The sequence below is a fragment of the Drosophila eugracilis genome, unplaced genomic scaffold (assembly GCF_018153835.1).
Source record: "Drosophila eugracilis isolate 14026-0451.02 unplaced genomic scaffold, ASM1815383v1 contig_367, whole genome shotgun sequence".
Taxonomy (NCBI): domain Eukaryota; kingdom Metazoa; phylum Arthropoda; class Insecta; order Diptera; family Drosophilidae; genus Drosophila; species Drosophila eugracilis.
Genome location: NW_024573224.1, coordinates 649,862 through 671,055, shown reverse-complemented (window position 1 = coordinate 671,055; position 21,194 = coordinate 649,862). Strand labels below are relative to the sequence as shown.

General features: G+C 44.8%; 11 protein-coding genes across 16 annotated transcripts; 5 read left to right on the top strand and 6 right to left on the bottom strand.

Moving 5' to 3' along the window:
- The first annotated feature begins 75 nt into the window (after positions 1-75).
- Positions 76-1,154, top strand: LOC108105627 (aprataxin and PNK-like factor). Of its 2 annotated transcripts, none has more exons than XM_017212312.2 (3): positions 76-575; positions 634-797; positions 866-956. In XM_017212312.2, coding segments are annotated over exons 1-3 (585 nt in total). In that variant the 5' UTR covers positions 76-156; the 3' UTR covers positions 868-956. The 2 variants fall into 2 exon arrangements, with proteins under 2 accessions (XP_017067801.2, XP_017067800.2); XM_017212311.2 differs by having other exon boundaries at positions 77-575; positions 852-1,154.
- Positions 1,078-2,274, bottom strand: LOC108105625 (translin-associated protein X). The gene is made up of 2 exons (XM_017212310.2): positions 1,416-2,274; positions 1,078-1,354 (listed from the first exon to the last, which is right to left on the bottom strand). The coding sequence occupies exons 1-2, from the start codon at positions 2,132-2,134 to the stop codon at positions 1,171-1,173; spliced, it is 903 nt and encodes a 300-aa protein (XP_017067799.1). The 5' UTR covers positions 2,135-2,274; the 3' UTR covers positions 1,078-1,170.
- A 274-nt stretch (positions 2,275-2,548) lies between these two features.
- Positions 2,549-5,054, top strand: LOC108105618 (conserved oligomeric Golgi complex subunit 2). The gene is made up of 4 exons (XM_017212299.2): positions 2,549-2,698; positions 2,751-3,821; positions 3,883-4,568; positions 4,634-5,054. The coding sequence occupies exons 1-4, from the start codon at positions 2,606-2,608 to the stop codon at positions 4,914-4,916; spliced, it is 2,133 nt and encodes a 710-aa protein (XP_017067788.2). The 5' UTR covers positions 2,549-2,605; the 3' UTR covers positions 4,917-5,054.
- Positions 4,934-6,890, bottom strand: LOC108105622 (3-hydroxyisobutyryl-CoA hydrolase, mitochondrial). 2 transcript variants are annotated; one of them, XM_017212304.2, is made up of 4 exons: positions 6,784-6,890; positions 5,839-6,723; positions 5,388-5,656; positions 4,934-5,130 (listed from the first exon to the last, which is right to left on the bottom strand). In XM_017212304.2, the coding sequence occupies exons 1-4, from the start codon at positions 6,784-6,786 to the stop codon at positions 5,124-5,126; spliced, it is 1,164 nt and encodes a 387-aa protein (XP_017067793.1). In that variant the 5' UTR covers positions 6,787-6,890; the 3' UTR covers positions 4,934-5,123. The 2 variants fall into 2 exon arrangements, with proteins under 2 accessions (XP_017067793.1, XP_017067794.1); XM_017212305.1 differs by having other exon boundaries at positions 4,934-5,656.
- A 296-nt stretch (positions 6,891-7,186) lies between these two features.
- On the top strand, positions 7,187-10,357 carry LOC108105620 (cysteine protease ATG4D). 3 transcript variants are annotated; one of them, XM_017212302.2, is made up of 6 exons: positions 7,187-7,259; positions 7,446-8,403; positions 8,461-8,656; positions 8,721-8,797; positions 8,965-9,440; positions 9,500-10,357. In XM_017212302.2, the coding sequence occupies exons 2-6, from the start codon at positions 7,446-7,448 to the stop codon at positions 9,803-9,805; spliced, it is 2,013 nt and encodes a 670-aa protein (XP_017067791.2). In that variant the 5' UTR covers positions 7,187-7,259; the 3' UTR covers positions 9,806-10,357. The 3 variants fall into 3 exon arrangements, with proteins under 3 accessions (XP_017067791.2, XP_017067792.2, XP_017067790.2); XM_017212303.2 differs by having other exon boundaries at positions 7,203-7,259; positions 7,443-8,403; XM_017212301.2 differs by lacking the exon at positions 7,187-7,259 and having other exon boundaries at positions 7,305-8,403.
- On the bottom strand, positions 10,140-12,943 carry LOC108105619 (protein O-mannosyl-transferase TMTC4). Its single transcript, XM_017212300.2, has one exon. The coding sequence runs from the start codon at positions 12,804-12,806 to the stop codon at positions 10,689-10,691; it is 2,118 nt and encodes a 705-aa protein (XP_017067789.2). The 5' UTR covers positions 12,807-12,943; the 3' UTR covers positions 10,140-10,688.
- Positions 12,944-13,152: 209 nt separating this feature from the next.
- LOC108105635 (trafficking protein particle complex subunit 6b) lies at positions 13,153-13,811 on the top strand. Its single transcript, XM_017212324.2, has 2 exons — positions 13,153-13,303; positions 13,369-13,811. Exons 1-2 carry the CDS (start codon positions 13,235-13,237, stop codon positions 13,756-13,758), a joined length of 459 nt encoding a protein of 152 aa, XP_017067813.1. The 5' UTR covers positions 13,153-13,234; the 3' UTR covers positions 13,759-13,811.
- Positions 13,762-14,451, bottom strand: LOC108105634. Its single transcript, XM_017212323.2, has one exon. The coding sequence runs from the start codon at positions 14,449-14,451 to the stop codon at positions 13,816-13,818; it is 636 nt and encodes a 211-aa protein (XP_017067812.2). The 3' UTR covers positions 13,762-13,815.
- Positions 14,452-14,649: 198 nt separating this feature from the next.
- On the bottom strand, positions 14,650-16,104 carry LOC108105633 (zinc finger protein 808). Its single transcript, XM_017212322.2, has 2 exons — positions 15,711-16,104; positions 14,650-15,651 (listed from the first exon to the last, which is right to left on the bottom strand). The coding sequence occupies exons 1-2, from the start codon at positions 16,038-16,040 to the stop codon at positions 14,650-14,652; spliced, it is 1,332 nt and encodes a 443-aa protein (XP_017067811.2). The 5' UTR covers positions 16,041-16,104.
- A 66-nt stretch (positions 16,105-16,170) lies between these two features.
- LOC108105632 (NF-kappa-B-repressing factor) lies at positions 16,171-17,978 on the bottom strand. 2 transcript variants are annotated; one of them, XM_017212320.1, is made up of 5 exons: positions 17,496-17,978; positions 17,036-17,403; positions 16,781-16,977; positions 16,562-16,723; positions 16,171-16,500 (listed from the first exon to the last, which is right to left on the bottom strand). In XM_017212320.1, exons 1-5 carry the CDS (start codon positions 17,908-17,910, stop codon positions 16,278-16,280), a joined length of 1,365 nt encoding a protein of 454 aa, XP_017067809.1. In that variant the 5' UTR covers positions 17,911-17,978; the 3' UTR covers positions 16,171-16,277. The 2 variants fall into 2 exon arrangements, with proteins under 2 accessions (XP_017067809.1, XP_017067810.1); XM_017212321.1 differs by having other exon boundaries at positions 17,799-17,978.
- Positions 17,979-18,304: 326 nt separating this feature from the next.
- LOC108105637 (surfeit locus protein 4 homolog) lies at positions 18,305-20,777 on the top strand. Its single transcript, XM_017212326.2, has 4 exons — positions 18,305-18,554; positions 19,287-19,550; positions 19,616-20,026; positions 20,085-20,777. The coding sequence occupies exons 1-4, from the start codon at positions 18,504-18,506 to the stop codon at positions 20,169-20,171; spliced, it is 813 nt and encodes a 270-aa protein (XP_017067815.1). The 5' UTR covers positions 18,305-18,503; the 3' UTR covers positions 20,172-20,777.
- The last annotated feature ends 417 nt before the right edge of the window (positions 20,778-21,194 follow it).

The following is a 21,194-nucleotide window of genomic DNA, read 5'->3' as shown; positions in this document are numbered from 1 at the left end:
TTTCAAAACTAGCGGCAACAACTTATCGATAAGCTATAGCCAAATTTAACAAATTATCGGCAATACCACGACTAAGTGTTGCAAACCACAAAAACAAAATTGCGTTCTTGTGAAATGCAAGTATTTTGAAAATTTAACTAAATCTACTTGGTCGATATGAGCCTAGAAGATAAGGAAAATGTGGTTCATAAAGTGGAGGAAACCGAAGATTCCAAAGCAGATAGCGGAACTAAAAGAAAATCCCCATCTGAAGCCTTGGACAGTAACTCCGAAAATTTAGAGACAGATACCAGCCCAATAAAACGCATGAAATCAGAGGAACCTCTGGTTTCTGTTAAGGACGAACCAAATACTGATACTCCTGTTAAAATTAAATCGGAGCCAGTTGATGATGTAGATGAGCCCGCCACCAGCAGTGATACTATCCAGGTTAAAACGGAACCAACAACCAATAGAAATTCACCTGCCGCGATAAAGACCGAGCCCACTAATTCTAGTGCACAGGCTGCCGTGGACTCATCAGTATCTTCAAGTAGCACTAGGATTTCTTGTCGCTTTGGTATCCGATGCTACAGGTAATGGAAAATAAACAATTTTCATCGAACACCCAGTAACGCATTATTTCAATGCTAGGCGAAATCCAGCTCATCGTAGTGCAGAGGCTCATCCGGGAGATCAGGACTATCGGCGTCCCAACTTCCCAGACCCACCACTCGGAACTCCTGCTTGTCCCTTTGGCAACGCCTGTTATCGCCGTAATCCAGTTCACTTCCAAGAGCACTCCCACCCAGCCGATTGTAAGTAGGACGACTCCTTTGCACTGGGTTCAAATTGGCTAAAGATCACTCTAGTCAACTCCGAACAGAACATCCGAAGCCGTCTGCGCCAACGACAAAACCAGCGGCAGTATGACAATGACTCTGGAACGGACGAAGAGGATGACCCCTTTGCAGACGAAAATTACGGAGATACAGACTATCGTCCAGGCGCAGATATTGACGAAGATGACGATGATGAGCTGGAGTTCGACAGCCAACGCATAAACAGCGATGATTATGATTAGATTACCCATTTGAATTCACAGTTAATTTAGATTTAATGTTCCATTTATCAAAGAATTGGTTAAATATATATGTACGTTTGTTGTAAACTTATTTCTATGGAGTTTTACTAGTAGAATCCTTCATCCACGTCTTCGGTTGGCTTTTGGTCAAAGGTGGCTCCCCATTTGGCAGCCTCTCCGCCGCGCACTTTAACATTATAGCAGACATTCTCGGCCTTGAGGACGCTCTGCCTCATTGTTGTGATCTTGCGCCATAGTTCCCGAGCTCTCTGGCAATTCAGGCTAATGTAACTGAAGGGCAATAGAGATTACGATTGGTTCAGAATAATTTAAGTAAATTCATTTTATTTACCCAGTGTAAAAATGTTGCAAGGTCTTGCAAGTCTCCAAGCAGGTGTCAGTATCACCGCTGCCTAAAGAGTTGATGCAGCGCCTCATTAGTTCTCCTGTAAGATCGGAGAGTCCCAGTATATATTCGGTTGGGTCCACGAAAAACTGAAACTTCTTAGGGCTCTCCCCCTCCGTTATAGCTACAACCTCTTTTTCTACGCCTTCAGATTCTTCTTCCTTGGGTTTATTGCTCTCCTCAACGTACTGCATTACCGCCTGGATGGCCTGCCAGTCGGATACGGTCTTGGTTTCGTACTCGCCCTTCCCATCCTCGTAACACAAGTATTCCATGTAGGTGTAGGCCTCAATGAACTCCTGCAACCCCGGCGAGTAGGCAGTGCGAAACTGATAAACATCCTGGTCACGTAGCTCGAGGGCCACGGCTTTAAAGTTCACCTCAATCAGCTTTGTAAGCCGCTGACGTGCCTCCTCAAGGACCTTCTCTTTGTTCTGCTTCCGCGAGTCAATGGAGTGTAGTAGAAATATGATCCGTTTTGACTCGATAGTAATGTCGCGGCTCAACTTAACGATTCTCTCGTGGCGATCGTGTTTCATGGTCAGTTCATTGGAGTAGATGCGAAATTGTTGAACAATAGGATTCTCCTCATCCAGCTGCACAGCTGGCAATTGACGCTTCCTAGGCGCATTGTTTCGGTGGCCATTACTTCCGTTCTTCGGCATAATATTGGTTTAACTTGAATCAAATTTAACGACTTAATAATGAGAATATGCTTAATTTTGTGGATTTTATTCGCTCAAGGTATTTTATAAACAAATTTTCGATATCAGTCGGCGTTTTTTGTATCGGTCTATCGCGGTAGTTCCAAGTCATGACTGCCATTTTAGATTTTTCCCGTCAAATGTGGCTCTTTTTATGCCCCCTGCCTAATTATATATATTAATTTTCTATGTTTTATTTTATATATACGTTTTTTTTTTTGCTCTAATAACATGCAAAGAGGTTGCAAAAACTATGCCCCAATTCACTTATCTTATTATATGTAAGCTTTCTCCTGCATTTTCCCGCCAAAAACAGCTGTTTTCGTTAAAAGAGCAGCACTGGAACTCTCATCAATATATCGATGTCATCAAACGATTAACTTTCGTGGCAATTTGTTTTAGCCTGAAAATAATTAATATTTATTTCAGGCAATGCATGATCCTGTCAAGAAGTCGGCACCCCTGACCGCTGGCTCAACAAGCACTGCGGAGAAACTGTGCTTTGACAAGAATGAGTTTATGAAGGTAAGAAAATCCGGCAAGATTTCTGTTTTCTGGCTAACATTCCTTCGCACAGGCAAACTTCTCGGTGGATGAGTTTCTGCACAAGAACCGTAATGCGCCCAGTCTCGAGCAGCTTCGTGACAACCTGGGTCTTTATCTTAAAGGCTTGCGAGCGGCTATGATCGATCTAATCAACGAAGACTATGCGGACTTTGTAAACTTGAGCGCTAACCTGGTAGGCCTGGACCAAAACATTGAGACCATACAGCGGCCGCTGGAGCAGTTCCGCAGTGACATAGAAAGCATCCATGGCCTGATCGACGAAAATGTTGTTGAGCTGAAAGCCCAGTTGGAGGAAAAGCGCCAGCTGCGTGAATTTAAACGCGGCCTGCTGAGTTTAAAGAAAGTTTATGAGACCATCAACAAACTTCAGGACCTAATCGACCGGAAGCTAAGTGGAGAACAACCAATCAAGGCGGTTGACTTAGAGCGCGCTGCCCTGGACCTAATTCAATTAAAATTTCATGAGAAACACTGTTTCAAGCACTTGAATGCCGATCAGCAGGGAAAGATTCAGCAGTTGGAGGAGCAGCTGCATCAGCATCTGCGACGCTTCTTTAATGACGCCCTTTGCCAGGCTCGCAATTCGGCAGCGGAACCCTTGGAACGCTGCCTTCGCATCTACATAACCCTTAATGCCTGTGGTCAGGCGGAGCGCGTCTTCCGCGAAGATGTCGTAGCACCCTACATGACCGGCGTCATCGGAGAGCAGCAGTTACAGAACTCGCCCCAGGGACTTGCTGGCATCTACAGCAAGATCCTTAATTTTATATCGCTGCATATGACCGACCTGTTGCGCCTAACGCTGTACTCCGACAAGTTTCCGGGATTTAATTTCGTGGTGAACAGCTACTGGGCTGATGTGGAGACTCGTCTGGAACTTCACATGAACTCAATTTTCGCTCCTGGCAATTCTGAGGTATTCTACGTAAAATACAAGTGCACCCGCGACTTTTTAGGCAAAATAGAGGAATTGTTGACAAGTTCTGGAGAGCAGGCGGTGACCCTTTACCGGCAGCACAAACAAACAAAGAGCTTCGAGGCCCGCTGGAATCTCCCAGTTTACTTCCAAATATGCTTTCAGGTATAAAAAAAAAAGTTTATCGCAAATAGCATAGTATTAATATTGTTTTAAATGATTCTAGGAAATTGCTGGCCAATTTGAAGCCAAGTTGGAACCTGTGCTTCAGGACGACACTTTAAAAACCAATCTCCATGAAAAGGACTACAGAGTAATGCCATTTAATGCCGCCAAGGAAGCTATGTCACGATGCTGGGCCGAAGGTGTTTACCTGCCGGAAGTGTTTCCCAAATTCTACAAACTTAATGTGCAGATAGTTTTGCGTCTATCGCGCTGGATTACAGATGCAATTGCTGTGTCAAAAAGCAGTAACTTTGCAAAGTCCTACACTCGACACCAATTGCTTATTGCCCTACACGCAGATATCCGAAAACTGGATGCGTATCTGCCAGAACTCCAGCAATTGATTGTTCAATCTGTACCAGCGGAACAGCGTACGAAAATATTTAACGATGTCCTGGCCAAATCCATGTCCGCCTTAGCCGACACGTTGGCAGCACATTTGACGAGTATTCAAAAGACCTTGGTGGAGTTGCTAATTGGAGAATGTGAGTCGGAGAACGTGCGGCAGGTGAATGACTTACCGCGATTGTATCGCAAGACTAATCGAGAGGTTCCTTCTCGTTGCTCGGGATATGTGGAGCAAATGCTTCGGCCGCTCAAGACGTTCGCACAGCAGAACGAATCCCAACTTGGCACTCTAGTAGTGGAGCAGATCTTGTCTGAGGTTGCCAGTCACATAACCAAGGCGTAAGTCAGAATCGCATATCGCTTAATATAAACATATCTAAGTGAAATCTTCATTTGCATCTTAGGTACTTTAATGTCGTGAATGATGTCCTCACCTCTGTCCAAAAAACTGAAGAATCCTTGCGCCGACTACGGAACGTAAAAAGTGGTGGAACCGCCCCGGTCTCGGCAGGAAGTTCGAGCGTGATGTCCGACGATGATAAGATTCGCGTCCAGCTTCGAGTGGATGTCACATCGTGGAAACAGGAGCTATGCAAATTGAATTTTCAGGCTACGCAGATCGATAAGTTGGTCGAGTTGACAAACATGGTGGAGGACAGTATCAAGCTAAAGGATAATAATGCTTAGACGCTAACAACGAACAGTTATTAAACATATACACTTTATTCTTGTTAAACGAATTCTATCGATTCTTTAGGCACAATTATTGAATGTATTAGGACTACGAATTGTATATAATATATATAGGCATATATGTATATCATATATTTAAATGCATTGAATTTCACGATCGTTATTGGTAAATACAGACAATTGCAAGGATTTCCCTCGAAGTTACTCGCTGTTGGAATGAAACAGAGAAGAGATTGCGGATAATTATGCGACAAAGCTTGTCAAACTGTGGCCGTAGAACGTAAAAGGTAAATATAACGAATATTGCAAAACGGCAGGCACGGAACCATGCATAACATAACTCAAGCTTGCATAGGTATATATACAAAGGTGATCTGGAGTGTATATATAATAATGAGCGGTTTAACGGAAGGCAAACAATATTGGCAGGCTCAAACAAAAATAAAACTAGGCCCGTCATATTACAGCTTGAGTTCCTCGGTGTCCGGCAACTTGCGGAAGAACCATTGCACATGCTCATCGGTGACATCGGCCAGCTTGGTTGGCTGCCACAGAGGCTTCTGATCCTTATCGATCAGCAGAGCGCGTACTCCTTCCTTGAAGTCGCTACGCTCCAAGTGGCGCACAGCCAGGCGGTACTCCATTATGAGGCACTGAGCCAGCGACAGCTGAGAGCCAAGCTCCAGCTGGCGGAAAGTGACCTTCATCGAGGTGGGAGACATCTTGGAGAGGGTCTAAAATAGACGAACAAACGATAATTTATGAGTGTCAGTCATGAAAAGTCGTGCCTCCTCCTAAACCTCCGCTAATTGGCTGAGAACGGATCAAATATTTAGCCGCTAAAAGCGCGTCAAGCGTTGATTGGCCCAACCAATTAACATCTGATTGTGTTCTTATCACTTTATGAGCCGCTTACCTCAAGCGTTTTCTTGGCCCACTCACTGCCGTCGTTCTGTAGGTTCTCCAGGATACCCTCCACACAGTCCGCTGAAAAGTTCTTGTTGATTTGCTCCAGGAAAGGCTGTAGCGAGAATGGTTTCTCCGGCGTGGAATGGAACTTTTGCAACAGCTCGGGCACATCGTCTGCATCGGGGCAGTTTAGCAGCTCCGTCTCGAGATCAGGTATCTTGCTACTATCGCAGTAGTGCGTGGCAATGCCCGAAAAGAAGACATCACCGCCGCGCAGCCGATAACCAGTCAATCCCAAGTAGAGACCCAACTTTCCTTGCAGACGGGGCAGGAAATAGGAACCGCCCACGTCCGGAAATAGACCGATAGCCGTCTCAGGCATGGCGAACAGGGTACGGTCGGTGGCCACACGGTACTTTCCATGCACACTCAGTCCTACACCGCCGCCCATTGTGATGCCGTCGATGATAGCGATGTAGGGTATCTTATAGTTGCCAATAAGAGCGTTCGTGCTGTACTCCTCTCGAAAAAAGCTCTTCGATTCGTCCGTGGGGCCCGCTTCGACCAAGGCCCGCACATCTCCACCAGCGCAGAAAGCCTTGTCACCTGTACCCTTAATGATCAGCAGCGACTTAGACTTCTCGCATTTTTTCAGGTGCTTATAGATCTTTCGCACCATTTCCAAATTGATGGCGTTAAGCGCCTTGGGGCGGTTCAGGATAATCATCCCTTTGTTGGATGATTCCGTAGCCAGCACGGATGAAGAGGATTGGCGAACGGAGAGGGCCATTGTTGATGGTTTTGTGCTGGATATCGCTGCTCCGCCGATCATCGGCAATTGGCTACAGGTGCGATGACCGAATGTGTACACCAACCTTTGAATTGGGCCTTGCTGGGCGGGAAATTTTCGATTAACTAAGCGCTTTAATTTGCAGGAATTTGCATCACTTACCATTTTGAATGGCTGTCACTAATGTTGTGTGTGGCGTGTGTTTGGAATTTTAGCGTTGCGCAATAGAATTTAGCACCCGCACAGCTGGTTGTTCTTGTCTCGGGGCTGCCAGACTGCCCCAATGCCGGAAGTGAATTACGATGTTCCCAGAATAGTATTCTCTGAAAACTGCTGATAATAATTTATAATCATGCATTTTATAAAGGTAATTTAAAGAACGTCTTTTTATTACATTACAAGATTTTAAATGGCAAGGTATATTTAAATTGATTACTTATCCCAAATTATTAAATGCTCACCAAACATAAAATCCGCTCTTGTATTAATGAAATTCAGAACACAACTGACATACATATTCAAAATAGAGCAATCCGGCGATCTGGCAACGCTGAAATTGGCAATTGTACCTTTCGCGAATAAGAATAAGAAACAAATTTCGTGTAGTTACTTTATCTTATTTTGTCAACAAATAAACGGTGAGTAAACATTTGTAATTAGCACGCAATCGGTGGTTTGCTTGTCAGTTGAACCAGGGCCACCAAGTGGCTCGCACCGAGATTGCCATGCCGCAGTTCTTTAAGTTCCCCAAGCTGCGAACAAAGCGTCGCTCATCTTCCACTTCCGCCTCTGTTTACATGTCCCAATCTTCGGCCTCTAAGCAGATGAACTATGACGGCCTTCTTTCCAAGTTGACCGACGAAAAACTGATGCTCTTCGAAGCCGCCGGCGAAGGAAGCATTGTTGAGGGCAGCCGGATATGCGGTCAGGATACGGAGCCACTGTCTATGCCGCTGGTGGAGGATGGCGCTATCGGGGAAGAGCAGGCAGCAACCATTCAAACGATCCCTCGCACCGTATTCGCCGTTCCACGCGCCCCCTCCCCCTCACCTGTGAGCACATCAGGTGCGAATCTGAACCTCAAGTCGGAAAACGCTGCGACAGCGACACCGCAGCGCAAAATATCGACGTCATCACGTTTTATGAACGCCTTTAGTCAGCTCTATGGCGGCAGCGGCAGCAGCGGTCCAAGCTGTGGTCACGTGGAACAGCACAGCGAGGAACCTGGTGACCTGACGGCCAATCGAACGCCCACCAAGGGAATGGAATCAAAGCTTGTAGCCATGTGGCATAATGTCAAATACGGCTGGAGCGGAAAGATGCGGCAGACTAGCTTCTCTAAGGAGCAACCCGTGTGGTTATTAGGACGGTGCTACCATCGCCGCTTTACGCCACCAGTAAGCATGGAAAGTTCGATCACCGAGATGCCCAGTGGAGTTGATACAACGCCAGACAACGCCACATCGGCGTTTGACAGCATACAGGCTACATCGACGTCTGCCTCCTTGTATCCAACTCTAATTCCGCAGCAGATCGATGAGATTATTGTGCCACAAGAATTGGGAATGGACGCTGTCGAGAACCAAGTGGGGGAACAGCCCTGGGAGGAGGGAATTGAGGGCTTTCGTCGCGATTTCTATAGTAGGATCTGGATGACATACCGGCGAGAGTTCCCTATAATGAATGGCTCTAATTACACCTCGGATTGCGGCTGGGGCTGTATGCTAAGGAGTGGTCAAATGCTCTTGGCCCAAGGACTCATCTGTCATTTCCTAGGACGCAGTAAGTCATATGAACAAACTTAACAATTTAGTTTTTAAAAGGATTGCTTCCTTTCAGGCTGGCGCTATGATTCAGAGTCACAGTTGCATTCAACTTACGAAGATAACATGCATAAGAAAATCGTCAAGTGGTTTGGGGATAGTTCCTCGAAAAGCAGTCCCTTTTCTATCCACGCCCTGGTGCGGTTAGGGGAGCGTCTGGGAAAGAAGCCTGGTGATTGGTACGGTCCCGCCTCGGTCTCCTATTTACTTAAGTAAGTGCAGATGGTTATCAAATGAGGGATCTTTATCAATTAATAATCTTTTAACCTACCCCAGACACGCCTTAGAGCATGCTGCTCAGGAAAATGCAGACTTTGACAATATTAGCGTCTATGTGGCCAAAGATTGCACAAGTGAGTACAAGCAGAAAGAATTCCCTAAACTGAAGATTCACAAGATAGGTGACATGACACATAGATACGCCCATGAGTAATTGCTGCAACCTTGTTACTAAAGCTCATTATTCATTGGGTTTATTTGATAACGTATTTGACCTGATAACTGTTGTTTTGTATTTCAGTTTATATGCAAGATATTGAGGATCAGTGCAGCATTCCAGAACCGGCGCCAAAACCCCATGTGCCTTGGCAACAAGCAAAGCGACCACAGGCTGAAACTCCCAAACCGGATCAGCAGCAACACTGGAAGTCAATCATCGTGCTCATCCCCTTGCGTTTGGGTAGCGATAAACTGAATCCAGTGTATGCCCATTGCCTGAAGCTGCTACTAAGTACGGAACACTGTCTGGGCATCATTGGCGGCAAGCCCAAGCACTCGCTGTACTTTGTGGGCTTCCAGGAAGACAGGCTCATCCATTTGGATCCGCACTATTGCCAGGAAATGGTGGATGTAAACCAAGAAAACTTTTCCCTGCAAACGTTCCATTGCAAGTCCCCTCGAAAACTGAAGGCCAGCAAAATGGATCCTAGCTGTTGCATCGGCTTTTACTGTGCCACCAAGAGTGATTTCGACAGTTTTATGGAAAGCGTGCAACTGGTAAGCCAAACTCAAATTTTTGTTTCCTAATATTTTAAAACATTTGTCAACTATCTTAGTATTTACATCCGATGCGCTGTGCCTCCGGAGCAACTGTGGATAAGGCGACTGGAAGTCATCAAGTGACACCTCAATCAACTCATCAACAGGCTGATCAAATAGAAATGAACTATCCTCTGTTCACATTCTCTCGAGGCCGTTGCCTGGATCACGAGCGGGACGAGATGAGCGATTCGCTGTATAAGCCACTTATTAAACAGGTTGCTGCTCTTACCCAAGAACTGGGCGCCCAATTGTCGCCGCCACAACATGGCGATGACAATGACCAAGATGATAGTGAAAGCGAGGAGTTCGTGCTGCTCTAAATCATTGCCGCCCCATAACCTTGTTGCTGTGCTAGCTGTGTTATTTGCTCTTATTATTTGATTTAGTTTCCAACCGCCTTTGCTCGCTTGCTCGCATAGAAAAACCCAACAGACCCGTATCTCAAACACAAAGACTTTGTTATACCTTTACGCCTACGCATATAGTACATAGACGCATGCATGTATCTTGAATATTTACTGGTGTCCACGTTAATCTCTCTTTTGTTCGACTTGTAGTCTCGCATTCTGCCAAAGTGTTTCAGCTTTTTTCATGTTCCAGCAGCCCGATCTATTTATATCTGTTATATATAAACTATTGTAATTTGCGGTATTATTATTTTAAAATCATGAATCTTTAATGGAATTGAATCATTTTACAATGGTGCCACAATTGTCACTATTTTTCAAAGTATTTCATGTAGTCCTTACGTTTTAGAATTTAGTTAATTTGTGTAAGTCTTGTAATTGTTCGATCATTAATTAGTTTTAACATTAATTGTATATACCCTCGAGTAAATAAATAAATTATCCTAAACTAATACTAAAAATAAATAAAATATACTGAGATTTCACTGTTTGGGGGATATGGGCTTATGATATACATATATTGCACTGATTTCAATCCTTCTGCATTTAATAATTTAAACTATCTATTTTTAATGTCTTTCAAAAGTAAGTACATAAATATCTTAATGGGACTAGTGCTTAAACCCACAACCTCCTATTTAGTTAATGATTAATCAAGCTTAGGAAATGTATATAGTTTGAAAGTTTTACATCTTAGTTTTAAAAAACACAAATAGGTGGTGGTAGATCTTAACGTTCAGAGGCAATTAACTATTGGTTATTTCCATATTTTGAGGCGTTACTTGAAAGCTGACGCTTATCTTTGGATTACCTGCGCCTCCCGCTCCAATCGTTTCAGAAGCTTACTGAGATTCTCCCGCGCTGTCGTTGCCCTCGCAACGTTAATACTTATCGCTGTTCGATAAGCCTCTATAGCCTCCTGAGACTTGTCCCAGCGATGATAGAGCACACCGAGATTTGTGTAATATAGCATGTTCTTTGGCTCCAGATCTATAACACGCTTATAAATCGACTCAGCCTCCACGTAATGTTTTAATTTTCCAAGGACATTGGCCCGAATAAACAGGATACTGGCATCGTTGGGAAGATGCAGCAGGGCCTGATTTGAGATGCGAAGCGCATCGTCCTGCAATCCACGATTATCTAACATTGTCAGAATGTTCGCCCAGGCTTTCGGCTGACGGGGATTGAGAGCCACAGCGTGCTGCCAATGATGAAGGGCCTCAGCGTAAAGCTTCTGTTCCAGATACAAATTCCCCATGTTGTAGTAACAGACGGCGAAGTTGGCCCTATATTTTAGGGCCTTCTCATAGCTGTTTAGTGCTTTGTCGAACTTTCCCTGGGCCGATTGCACAATACCCAGATTCATCCATGCCGCCGGAAATGCTGGATAAGCCTGCAGAGCTAATCGAATGTAGTCCTCAGCAGTGGCCAGTTGCCCATGCTCCCGGTATAGGTTGCCGAGGTTCATCAGAGCTGACTCATAGTTTGGATACAATTCAATGGCTTTGTGATAGTGCTGGAAGGCTTTTGTATTGTTTCCCGTATCTGTGGCCAGCCGGGCGATGTTGTAGTGCACCTTGGCATTGTCAGGACACACCTGTAATGCGGATTTAAATAACTGTTCCTCATTCAGCCAGTCCGTGGCTCGCTGTCGAGTTCGTAACATCATTACGGTGAAGAGCAGCATCAGGAACATCCGTAGTCCAGTGCGCCAATAAGTTTTACCCGCGCTGCTGTCATACCAGTAAAGAAATCCGTGGATGGACACCAGGCAAAAGCCAATGGATGGGACGTAAAGTGTCCTCTCCGCAATCACGAATCCCACGCGAATGATTCCCGACGCGGGCAGAAACGGGATGATCATCAAGCCCAGAGCGAGCATCATTCCAGGCAGGCGACGGAAATTCATCAAAGCAACCAGCATTATAGAGTAGAACCCAATTACGCCCTGCAGTCTGAGGTCCCAAATGCTGGTCACCAGCTTAACACAACCCAAAGCCCAGTCGTAGCACAACCAGTGGGGACAGAGCATCAGCCAGACATTCATGACCAGCAGATACTGCTGTGAGAGCCCACGAGTAAGTATATGCTCGTTGTAGGCCACTGGGTTATCCACTTCCTTAAACGTTGGCGTCTCAAAATCCTGCCACCAAAGGCGAGCGGTGAGCAGAGCTAAAGTACCCAACAAGTAGGTTAAGTAACTCATTCGGGTGCGCAAAAGATTCCATTGGTCCTTAAGTTGCAGATGATAGTAGCCGTTTTGAAAGTAATCCAACAGCATACACGACATAGGAATGGTCACTGCTGACTCCTTGAAAAGCATTCCCACGGCGGTGAATATCAGGATTAATGTGCCAGTCTGAAGACCATATTTTCCGGTATTGGCCACGGTCAACAAAAGGCAAAGCAAGTTTATCATCCCGAACATAAGCTCTGCTCTGCCCACCACTCCGGAGACCGCCTCAGTATGGATTGGGTGGGCAGCAAAGAGCGCTGCCGAGAGAATAGCCCATCGCTCCGTATTGACCTCCGGAGCATAAAGAGATCGAATCAAACGCCACATTAGCAATGTGTTGACACAGTGCAGCAGGAGATTCAGAAACTTCATGTGGGCAGCACTCAGGCCCAACAAAGCGTACTCGCAGTGGAACATCAATGTGGTTAATGGCCTGAACGACTTGTGTGAGTCGGTACTGAGCAAAGAGGCTCCCCAGAAGTCGTGCGTAAAAATCGCCGTCCAGTTGGTTGGCAGTGAGTTCACATCCCGATTTTTGACGATGGCCACCGTGTCATCGAAGACGAATTTGGCTCCACTGAGACCGCCACATCCGTAGCAAACCAAACATATCAGCACCAGGAGCGCCTGACACACCATGCTGTGTAACGCGGCTTTGTGATCGACGCCCAGCATCCTAGATTGATTTTTAAATGTTATTTTGGTAATTTTAATTCACTAATATTAAGAATTAAAATCTTCAGGATTTTGTATACATTTTTTGTTGTCGTTTTGGCCAAACACCCCCTTAATGATCAGTGATGCCAAATAAGCGATGACCATAAGTAAAATGAAATAAATAAAAATAATGTAAAAATAGTTATCGTAATAAAAAAAATGTAGTTTAAATAAAAAAATTATTCTTAGTATTATAAGACTTTTCATATAAATAAACTTTAAAAAACAAACCTCAATAATAACAAAAAAAAAAGATTAAAAATCCGCCAAATCTTGCTTGACATTCGCACGTTAACGCCAGCATCAGCTGTTTAACAGCAGTTCAAAACAAATCGAAATCCGAGAAAAATTTGTTGAGCCCTAAAAGAAAAATATATATCTTGAAAATGTCCGAAGAAATCCTTTTTGACTGCCTTCATGCGGAGATAGTTAACTATTGTTTGGACAGCAATAAGGTAAAAACTGGCGTAAATTAAAAATCCAGACTAACAATAAATTTTTATTTGGTTCCGCCTATTAGGAGCACGACCTGGCCACGCTGGAGTACATAGGCTTCACAACGGGCTACCGCCTGATTGAGCGACTCACCCGCGAGGTGTCGCGATTTAAGGATGAGCTGGAGACCATGAAATTTATATGCACCGACTTTTGGACGCTCATCTACAAAAAGCAAGTGGACAACTTAAGGACGAACAATCATGGCATGTACGTGGTACAGGACAAGGCATTCCGTTTCCTAACGCGTATTTCACATGGCACCAAGCAGCTAGAACACGCGCCCAAGTTTGTGGCCTTCACTTGTGGCTTGGTTCGTGGGGCCCTTAGCAATCTGGGCATCAATAGTACGGTGACTGCCGAAGTTCAGAGCATACCAGCTTGCAAGTTCCACATAGAAGTAAATAGAAACTAGTTATGACATAAGGCAATGGTTTATTACTACAATTACATAGATACTACATACTAGAGACTAAATAATTTTTTCGTAGAACGTCACAATGTTATGGTCAGTCCAGTTGAGACGTTCTCGGAGTGTCCACTCGTCAGCAGGCAATTGGGGTTGAAGAGGATTGGGATCTGTGTGGATTCCCAGAGTGGGCAGTGGTCCAATCAATATTAACCACTTTCCCGTAAACACTTTAAGATAGTCTAAAAATGCACCTCGATTGTTAAAGTAGCAGAAGAGCAAGGCAGAAGGCGGGGTGCCATTACAGCACCTGCTCAATAAATCCGTATTCAATTGATTATAATCCTCCACATAGTTAAGGGGTATAAAACTTCGAATGGCGTACTTGCTCTGCCACCAGTTACGATCGATTTCAAGGCCAAACATAGATACTTTACGCCCACCAGATGCAGTCATTAGCCATTCTAAAAGACCGCTCCCACAGCCTATGCTCAAAATACGTTGAATGTCGTGCATGGCCAGAAGCTGATTAAAGTAGTCCAAGTCCACCAATGAGGGCCACATCCAAAGCAGCTTTCGCTTCAGCTGCTGATCTATGCAGTCGCCCAAAGCGAGTAACTTGTGCCAGTTTCCCGACGCACCATCCGTTAGGTAATAAACCTGACGCAGAGTCTCGACTTCCGATCGCTCGTCCAACATATTGAATACTGTTAGATACAAATTAAGCGGTATTGCTGCTTCCGATGGCCGGCGAACTTGGCAATGACGTCGGCACGCGGAAATATGGCTAGCGGCCAACAAGACTGTTACGGTATGCTTCGGTTCGCAGCACCTGACTTATCGCTAATAAATCAGAGGGCCCTGCGAAAAAGGCCTAACACAATACAGATTAGATCCTCAATTTGTGTTTTCTTCGTTTTGGTACCAATACTTGAAATTCTTGCGCCAGTGCATTTCGCTAAATTTGGAGCTGCCTTGCCCGGGGCCACGCGGCTGACGTTGCTGCAAGATTGGTTCTTGAGCATCGTCGGGGCTAGGCTCATTTGAATACTCTTCGTTGTCCAAGTCCAAGATGATCTTGCGATAAAGCAGGACGTTCTCCTCAGGCATAACATCCGGCAGTGGCATGTGTTCTGATGCAGTTTTTGCTTGCTCGAGTTGCAGTTCGGGAAGTGGAGTTGGTAGTAGCGGAGTTTGCGGTAACACTACTGGGTCCACGTTTCCCACGCTTTGAATTACGCTATTGTAACGCACAATTTCGGCTGGTTGTTCCGCCTCCGTTTCCTTTTGAGTATTGGGTCCGGGTGTAACAATCTCCACACCACTCTCAAACGCACATCCAGGATGCATTGAGCGCAGGTGGCGGAGCATGTTGTCTTTCCGGTTGACCGTGATGTCACATTGGATACAGCGGTAGCGTTCAACGGTCTTATGTTGCCTTAAGTGGCGACTAAGCGCATCAGCGTCGTTGTAACTTTTACCGCACAGGTAGCAAGACTGGCGCTCACGATTCGAATGACGCTTCATATGTAGTCGAAGCGTGGTTTGGCGTAGAAAGGACTTCTGGCAAACTTTGCACTTGTGCCGAATGCTGTTCTTGTCGTGCTTACGAAAGTGCTGGTTCAAATTGGCCTTGTTCTGGAAGTGCTTTGAACACAGTTCGCATTTGTACTGTAGGCCGAGTTCGCTGTGAATCGTCATATGACTTTCAAGGGAGCTCTTGCGTCGGAAAACCTTCTGGCATATATGACACATGTGCTGCTCTGGTTTGTGCGTTAGTAAGTGGCGCTGTAGAATAGCAGGCTGCTTAAAACTTTTTTGGCATACGCTGCACGAGTGCTTTGGTTGATTCTCATGACTGCTTATGTGGTATTTTAAATGGGACCGACTCGCAAACCTCTGGAAAAAGAGTGGAATTATTAAAAGAAGTTCTTAGGGCAAAAATACCCTCAGCTTACGCGACCGCATTCCTTGCAGCTGAATTTCTTGAGAAGATCGTTGCCGCAGGCGAGATGATAGTATTGCTGAGTCCGACTGCGAAAGTCCTTTTTGCATACTGTGCAGTGGTAGCCTTGGTCAGTAATAATGATTTGCTTATCCGCAGAAGTTATGGTCTTGCTTTCCTGTCTGTCTCGAATCCTTTCACTTTGCTGGCTCGCAACTCGGCACTCAAGGCAATCAGTTTTATCTGCTAACAGGCAGACGCGGCACTTGCTGTGCCCACAACTATCAGTCACCAAGCGGTTCTCTCCAGCCGCCTCACAGCCACATCGAGGACACTTATTCATCGCGATACGTTTAAAACATTAGCAAAACACGCTAAACCACAAACTGCAACTGCATTGTCTCTTCTTCTTCCATTACAATCTGTTTTCGACATTCGCCACGAAACGTATACATAAAATACACAGTTATAAATTTTATATTATATGGTATTTATATTTTTTATCCTTTATGCTAAGACTAATGGGAAGATTTTTTTATACGAGTACTATACGAGCTAAGTCTTTCTTTGTTTTTCCTGCCTATTCGCACATATTTTCCAATACCAATTCGGCCACATGACCGGGAAATAACAGCGCCTTTTGCATGGGCACCTGCACAAAGTAACGTTCACAAAACTTCGGATTGCGTCGGGACAGTACTTCAGTGAGTATTTCTGCATAGCTGACCTTCTTGGTGATCAAAAGCTGCCGTGTCTGACCAGCACCATGACTGCTGGATCGCAGGCCAAATCGACTGACCATTCTGTAAAGAGAAGGCCACAATTATACTTTTATAGACAACAGAAAATTATCAAGATTCTTACTGATGAAACGCGGCGCGCTCTTCTTTCGAAAACGTGGGCTCAAACAGCATATCACGCATGTCGTCTGAGTTCACATAATTTTCTATTAAGGTGCGGTAGTCCTCAAGAATTCCTTGCGGTTGTTTTGATCCCAGGCCATTGCGATTTATCTTCATCAGGTAACTTAAATTAAAAGGAGTTTAGAGCGGTACGTTATAATATATGGAATCGGAAACCTACCTCACTGGCTCCTCAATTCCTTGCTTCTGGCGCCCTAAGCCACCACCCGCCCAGCCCATCAGTCGCATCATGCGATAGCCTTTGTTGCTTTCATCCAACTTTTGATCGCCCTGGCTGTCTGCAGAATCCTTAGTTACATCGATTTTTACACCTTTTTTGCTCCTCTTGACCTTGATGGTTTCGCGGGTGGCATTCAACTGGACGAAGAGAGGAAAATTTAGATTCTGGCCTCAAAAATATCCTGTTTATTTATACCTTAATGCTATAGCAATGAGACTGCAGAAAAAGCAGCGCTTGTTTGAAGGCCGCAAACCTAGCCGCCTTAATATTTTCTCCCTGTCCAGAAGCTATTACCTCGTCATTAATCAATACATCGGCGTACTTTGTCATGGCGGTAGCAGGCTGATCTTTGCTAGCACGCTCCTCATACTTCAAATTGGCACTAGTGCAGGAGTTTCGCAGGCAGTTACGCCCACCGGCCAAGAACAATATGAGCTGACCGAAACGCAGGCCTTGGAACAGATTGATTGGCTCGCCACCGCCGAAACACAGGCGTTCTCGTGTGGATCTATTCGAGCTATCCTTTTGGGAATCCGCTGCGGGTGCGGCTGCTGCCCGGCGCCCTAGTTGTTGGAATTAGGCATTAGGCTGTGGTCTCTCGCTCGTATAGTTACTATTGTTATAAAAAATCTCCCTTAATTGTTTTTCCGTCTACCTTTGGCGCGCTGCTCCGCGGCATCAGAGGCTGATACGAAAGTTCGTTTCAGCCGCTGTTCGCGTTTCCGGCGGAAATCCTCGGCAATCTCCTTTGACAGTTCCGCTACCAGGTGCATCGTCTCGCTGGGATATTTGCAGCCCATAAACTCCATGTTCACGAATGTCTGTGCCAGACACACAAGGCGGTCCTCTTCAAATCGATCCTTGTGGGCCATCATGAAGCTGCGCCGCAAATCCCAGTGTTCCTCGCTTTCGTATTCTGTACGGTAACTGTCCACATCCCAGTCTACAGAAAACTCACCAGATCCGTATCCGGCATCCTGGGTTTTGGCTTTGACTTTCTTTTCCTTTGGCTTGATCTTCGTTTCCTGGGCGGTATTTTCCACTTTTTGTCTTTTTGGTGCTGCGGACATTGTACTGAAGCGTTTATTTCCCTTTAAAACTTAGCTGCACGCCGATTGCTTTACTTCTACTAGAGATGTACATTTTGATGTGTCTTGAGCAGTGCTGGGAAAGGTACAAAATGTACCTAAGTCAAAAGTACTAATATATACTTAAATCTAATAAAGTTCTAAAGTTTTCCTTTTATATATTAGTTATGATATCATGTTGTGTTACAAGCTTGAAAAAAATCATAAACATAAAAAACCTCAAATCATATTTACTATAAATGCTATTAAATAGCTAAGCTAAAATGTTATCGAGGCATGTATCTGCGTACTTTTCAACATTGGTTGTAAGACTGAAAAACGTATAAACATATTTTTGTCATGGTATTTATTTGAAGACCGGTTGGTATTTTAACTCTAACGGCCCGGTCACACTGGTCGCCAGCCAATTCCGTTGTGCGTGTGTGTTTTTAAGTTCCTGCCTTTTAATTCATGATTTTTTGCTAACTTGACTACAAATTGAAGAGCGACGCGACGCCCAGGAATCCAATAACCAATTGCCAAAGTGTCCTCCCCGCCGAGTACCCAAAAACGATAGATAAGCTGAAACTGCCAACATGAGCATACCCAACGAATATATAGCGAAAACGGAGGATGTGGCGGAACAGGTAATATATAATAGGTTCCACTACTGATCAAGAGCGTATATGCTCCTTAGAGTGCCGTAAAATGGTTGCAAATTGTGATTTACGGGAAAAGCCCTGGCAGCTGCAGACTGGGAAAACTGCCAACGTCACCCAAACGCGGCAAAGTTCGAGGGTCTACGCTGCACTATAATCACGATCGGCTTACATGGAGACTTCGTGCCAAGCATTAGCTTCCCATAAGAAGCAACCTGGATAAGTTACAATTGAACTCCAGTACATCAATTACCAGGTTGTTGAGTCTACCGCAGGGAAAACTCTCTCTCGCTGTCTCTTTGCTACCTGTGAGCGGGTGTGTTCGTGTGTGTGTGCGAGAGAGCTGTCTCCACAAGTGAAAGTGCTGAAAGAGAAAGAGCGGGGTAGATGGACGCCAAAGACCAGGTCGTGTTCCGTAATAATCGGCTAGAAAGCCAGGTGAACTTGCTCGCGATTTACATCCAATACTCATGTATTTAAATTACACGGACAGCCAGACCCAAAACCCGTTAGCTGGCAGATAGCATACGATAGATAGAGCGTTTAGAGACACGTCACAGTCAGCGAGCGATTTTCAACGACTACGCGCAAGCCACGCTCAATAGCATTGTATATTTCGATCCGTTATCACATTGTCAGTAGTTCCCTTATCACCATATCAGCACCCATCCTGATCGCTCTTAACTCAACCAAAACCACTCGACCGCTCTTTTTTGGCAGGTTATCAAGCGCGGGAAGAATGTGTTGCCCACAGTGGCTCGATTGTGCCTCATCGCCACCTTCTTTGAAGATGGCCTGCGCATGTACTTTCAATGGAACGAGCAGCGCGAGTACATGGACATGAGCTGGGGCTGCGGCAAATTTCTGGCCACCGTGTTTGTACTGGTCAACCTGCTTGGACAGCTGGGCGGCTGCGGCATGGTGATGGCCCGGTTCAAGGTCGACATAGCAGTGGGTCTTCTTTTCTTTATCGTAGTGTTGCAGGTAAGTCTATAACTTAAATGCCTTAAAGTAGGAGCCTTGAACTAACCCGATCCTCTAGATTGCAGACTGTGGCCTACTCTATTCTGTGGGACTTCCAGTTCTTGCTACGTAACTTTGCGCTCATTGGAGCCCTTTTGCTAGTTCTAGCCGAAGCTAGGATAGAGGGGCGTAGTCTGTTCGCCGGCGTGCCATCGATGGGTGAGAACAAGCCCAAGAACTTCATGCAGTTGGCTGGCCGCATACTGCTGGCCTTCATGTTCATCACTTTGATCCGGTTTGAGCTGAGCGTATGGCAAGTTATTCAGGACATCATAGGATCCATTCTTATGGTGTTGGTCGTGCTTGGATATAAGACCAAGCTGTCCGCGTTGATCCTGGTCGCCCTGCTCACTATCCTGAACCTGTATCACAATGCCTGGTGGACTATTCCGTCCTACAAGCCACTCAGGGATTTCCTGAAGTACGACTTTTTCCAGGTCAGTTTCCATAAATGTTTTATGTCTGGTATTCCCTAATACTTACCTATGTTTGCAGACTCTGTCAGTTATTGGTGGTCTTCTAATGATTGTGTCCTTGGGCCCTGGTGGCGTTTCTATGGACGAGCATAAGAAGAAGTGGTAGATGCCATCCAACAGGCGTTCCGTGCACGAAACACTTTCAACAATTGACTTTTACCGTGTTTTACTCTTTCCGAGATATGTTAGTTAGGATTTACCATAAAATGGGACAACAACAGGAGCAGCATCAGCAGCACAACACCGGCACGTATAAGAACTTTACAAATTTTTAATAAAGGGACTTCCGCAATACCCCCTTCAGCACTGGCTCACTCATAGGGATCAGCCCAACCCACCCCCATCATTCGCGCACATTCAACGACCAACTTCGACTACATTTAAGACATTTTCTTTTTGTACATAACGAGAAAGCAAGAAAAAAAGTGTGGCCCCTTTCGAGCCCTTCCCATATGAGAGACATAACTGATTTTTTTATCTACGCTTGTCAACATCCATATTTTTCGCCGATTTTTTATTTGATTTGTACTCTCTTATAAATAAGTTGTAACCTTGGTGTTTGCGTTTTGTTGTTTACTAGAAGTTTGAAAATGAAACCGATGTATAAAATATGATGTACCAATTGACAATGATTTGTTTCTTTCGTTTATAAGCAAAAGTGTAATAGAATTAAATTGTAACGTTTTAATAAACATAAAGACAAAAACCTGAACAATGTATTTTATTTTAAATTTGGCGCTACTGGTCGGTGAATGGCAAATATTTTATTTAGCTTAGCAGCACTGAGGCACAGCTGACTGTCTACTACAAAACGGGAAAATAAGTCAATTCGACTGTGGGATACTCCGTTCGCAGATAAAAACTCTTATAAGTCTTATAAGTGACTCCTGGCTCGTAACTAATTTAATATAAAACTAATTATAAAGAGGATGGTTAGGCGCTGGTCTGGATCCACAAGATAGCAGCAAAAGGGAGTGGTTTGACTGATAATGCAACACCTTAAACAAAATACCACATTCTTTTTATGAGATATCAAAAATAAGTTTGAAATAACGTATTAAAAAAAAACTAAAAATAATAATTTTTCTTTTTATTATAATAGTGAACACATCCGATTGAAAGTCGACAA

Coding starts and splice junctions, on each gene's coding strand:
- LOC108105627 (XM_017212311.2), top strand. CDS start 157: ATGAGCCTAGAAGATAAGGAAAATGTGGTTCATAAAGTGGAGGAAACC. Junction 576..633: donor TTTGGTATCCGATGCTACAG/GTAATGGAAAAT, acceptor TTTCAATGCTAG/GCGAAATCCAGCTCATCGTA. Junction 798..851: donor GCACTCCCACCCAGCCGATT/GTAAGTAGGACG, acceptor AGATCACTCTAG/TCAACTCCGAACAGAACATC.
- LOC108105625 (XM_017212310.2), bottom strand. CDS start 2,134: ATGCCGAAGAACGGAAGTAATGGCCACCGAAACAATGCGCCTAGGAAG. Junction 1,355..1,415: donor TTGCAACATTTTTACACTGG/GTAAATAAAATG, acceptor ATTGCCCTTCAG/TTACATTAGCCTGAATTGCC.
- LOC108105618 (XM_017212299.2), top strand. CDS start 2,606: ATGCATGATCCTGTCAAGAAGTCGGCACCCCTGACCGCTGGCTCAACA. Junction 3,822..3,882: donor ACTTCCAAATATGCTTTCAG/GTATAAAAAAAA, acceptor AAATGATTCTAG/GAAATTGCTGGCCAATTTGA. Junction 4,569..4,633: donor GCCAGTCACATAACCAAGGC/GTAAGTCAGAAT, acceptor TTTGCATCTTAG/GTACTTTAATGTCGTGAATG.
- LOC108105622 (XM_017212304.2), bottom strand. Junction 5,657..5,838: donor GGGCCAAGAAAACGCTTGAG/GTAAGCGGCTCA, acceptor CGTCTATTTTAG/ACCCTCTCCAAGATGTCTCC.
- LOC108105620 (XM_017212301.2), top strand. CDS start 7,347: ATGCCGCAGTTCTTTAAGTTCCCCAAGCTGCGAACAAAGCGTCGCTCA. Junction 8,657..8,720: donor TCGGTCTCCTATTTACTTAA/GTAAGTGCAGAT, acceptor AACCTACCCCAG/ACACGCCTTAGAGCATGCTG. Junction 8,798..8,964: donor TGTGGCCAAAGATTGCACAA/GTGAGTACAAGC, acceptor TTTGTATTTCAG/TTTATATGCAAGATATTGAG.
- LOC108105619 (XM_017212300.2), bottom strand. CDS start 12,806: ATGCTGGGCGTCGATCACAAAGCCGCGTTACACAGCATGGTGTGTCAG.
- LOC108105635 (XM_017212324.2), top strand. CDS start 13,235: ATGTCCGAAGAAATCCTTTTTGACTGCCTTCATGCGGAGATAGTTAAC. Junction 13,304..13,368: donor ATTGTTTGGACAGCAATAAG/GTAAAAACTGGC, acceptor TCCGCCTATTAG/GAGCACGACCTGGCCACGCT.
- LOC108105634 (XM_017212323.2), bottom strand. CDS start 14,451: ATGTTGGACGAGCGATCGGAAGTCGAGACTCTGCGTCAGGTTTATTAC.
- LOC108105633 (XM_017212322.2), bottom strand. CDS start 16,040: ATGAATAAGTGTCCTCGATGTGGCTGTGAGGCGGCTGGAGAGAACCGC. Junction 15,652..15,710: donor GCTGCAAGGAATGCGGTCGC/GTAAGCTGAGGG, acceptor CTCTTTTTCCAG/AGGTTTGCGAGTCGGTCCCA.
- LOC108105632 (XM_017212320.1), bottom strand. CDS start 17,910: ATGTCCGCAGCACCAAAAAGACAAAAAGTGGAAAATACCGCCCAGGAA. Junction 17,404..17,495: donor CGCGGAGCAGCGCGCCAAAG/GTAGACGGAAAA, acceptor TCCAACAACTAG/GGCGCCGGGCAGCAGCCGCA. Junction 16,501..16,561: donor GAGCGCGCCGCGTTTCATCA/GTAAGAATCTTG, acceptor TTCTCTTTACAG/AATGGTCAGTCGATTTGGCC.
- LOC108105637 (XM_017212326.2), top strand. CDS start 18,504: ATGAGCATACCCAACGAATATATAGCGAAAACGGAGGATGTGGCGGAA. Junction 19,551..19,615: donor TCTTTATCGTAGTGTTGCAG/GTAAGTCTATAA, acceptor TCTAGATTGCAG/ACTGTGGCCTACTCTATTCT. Junction 20,027..20,084: donor TGAAGTACGACTTTTTCCAG/GTCAGTTTCCAT, acceptor CTATGTTTGCAG/ACTCTGTCAGTTATTGGTGG.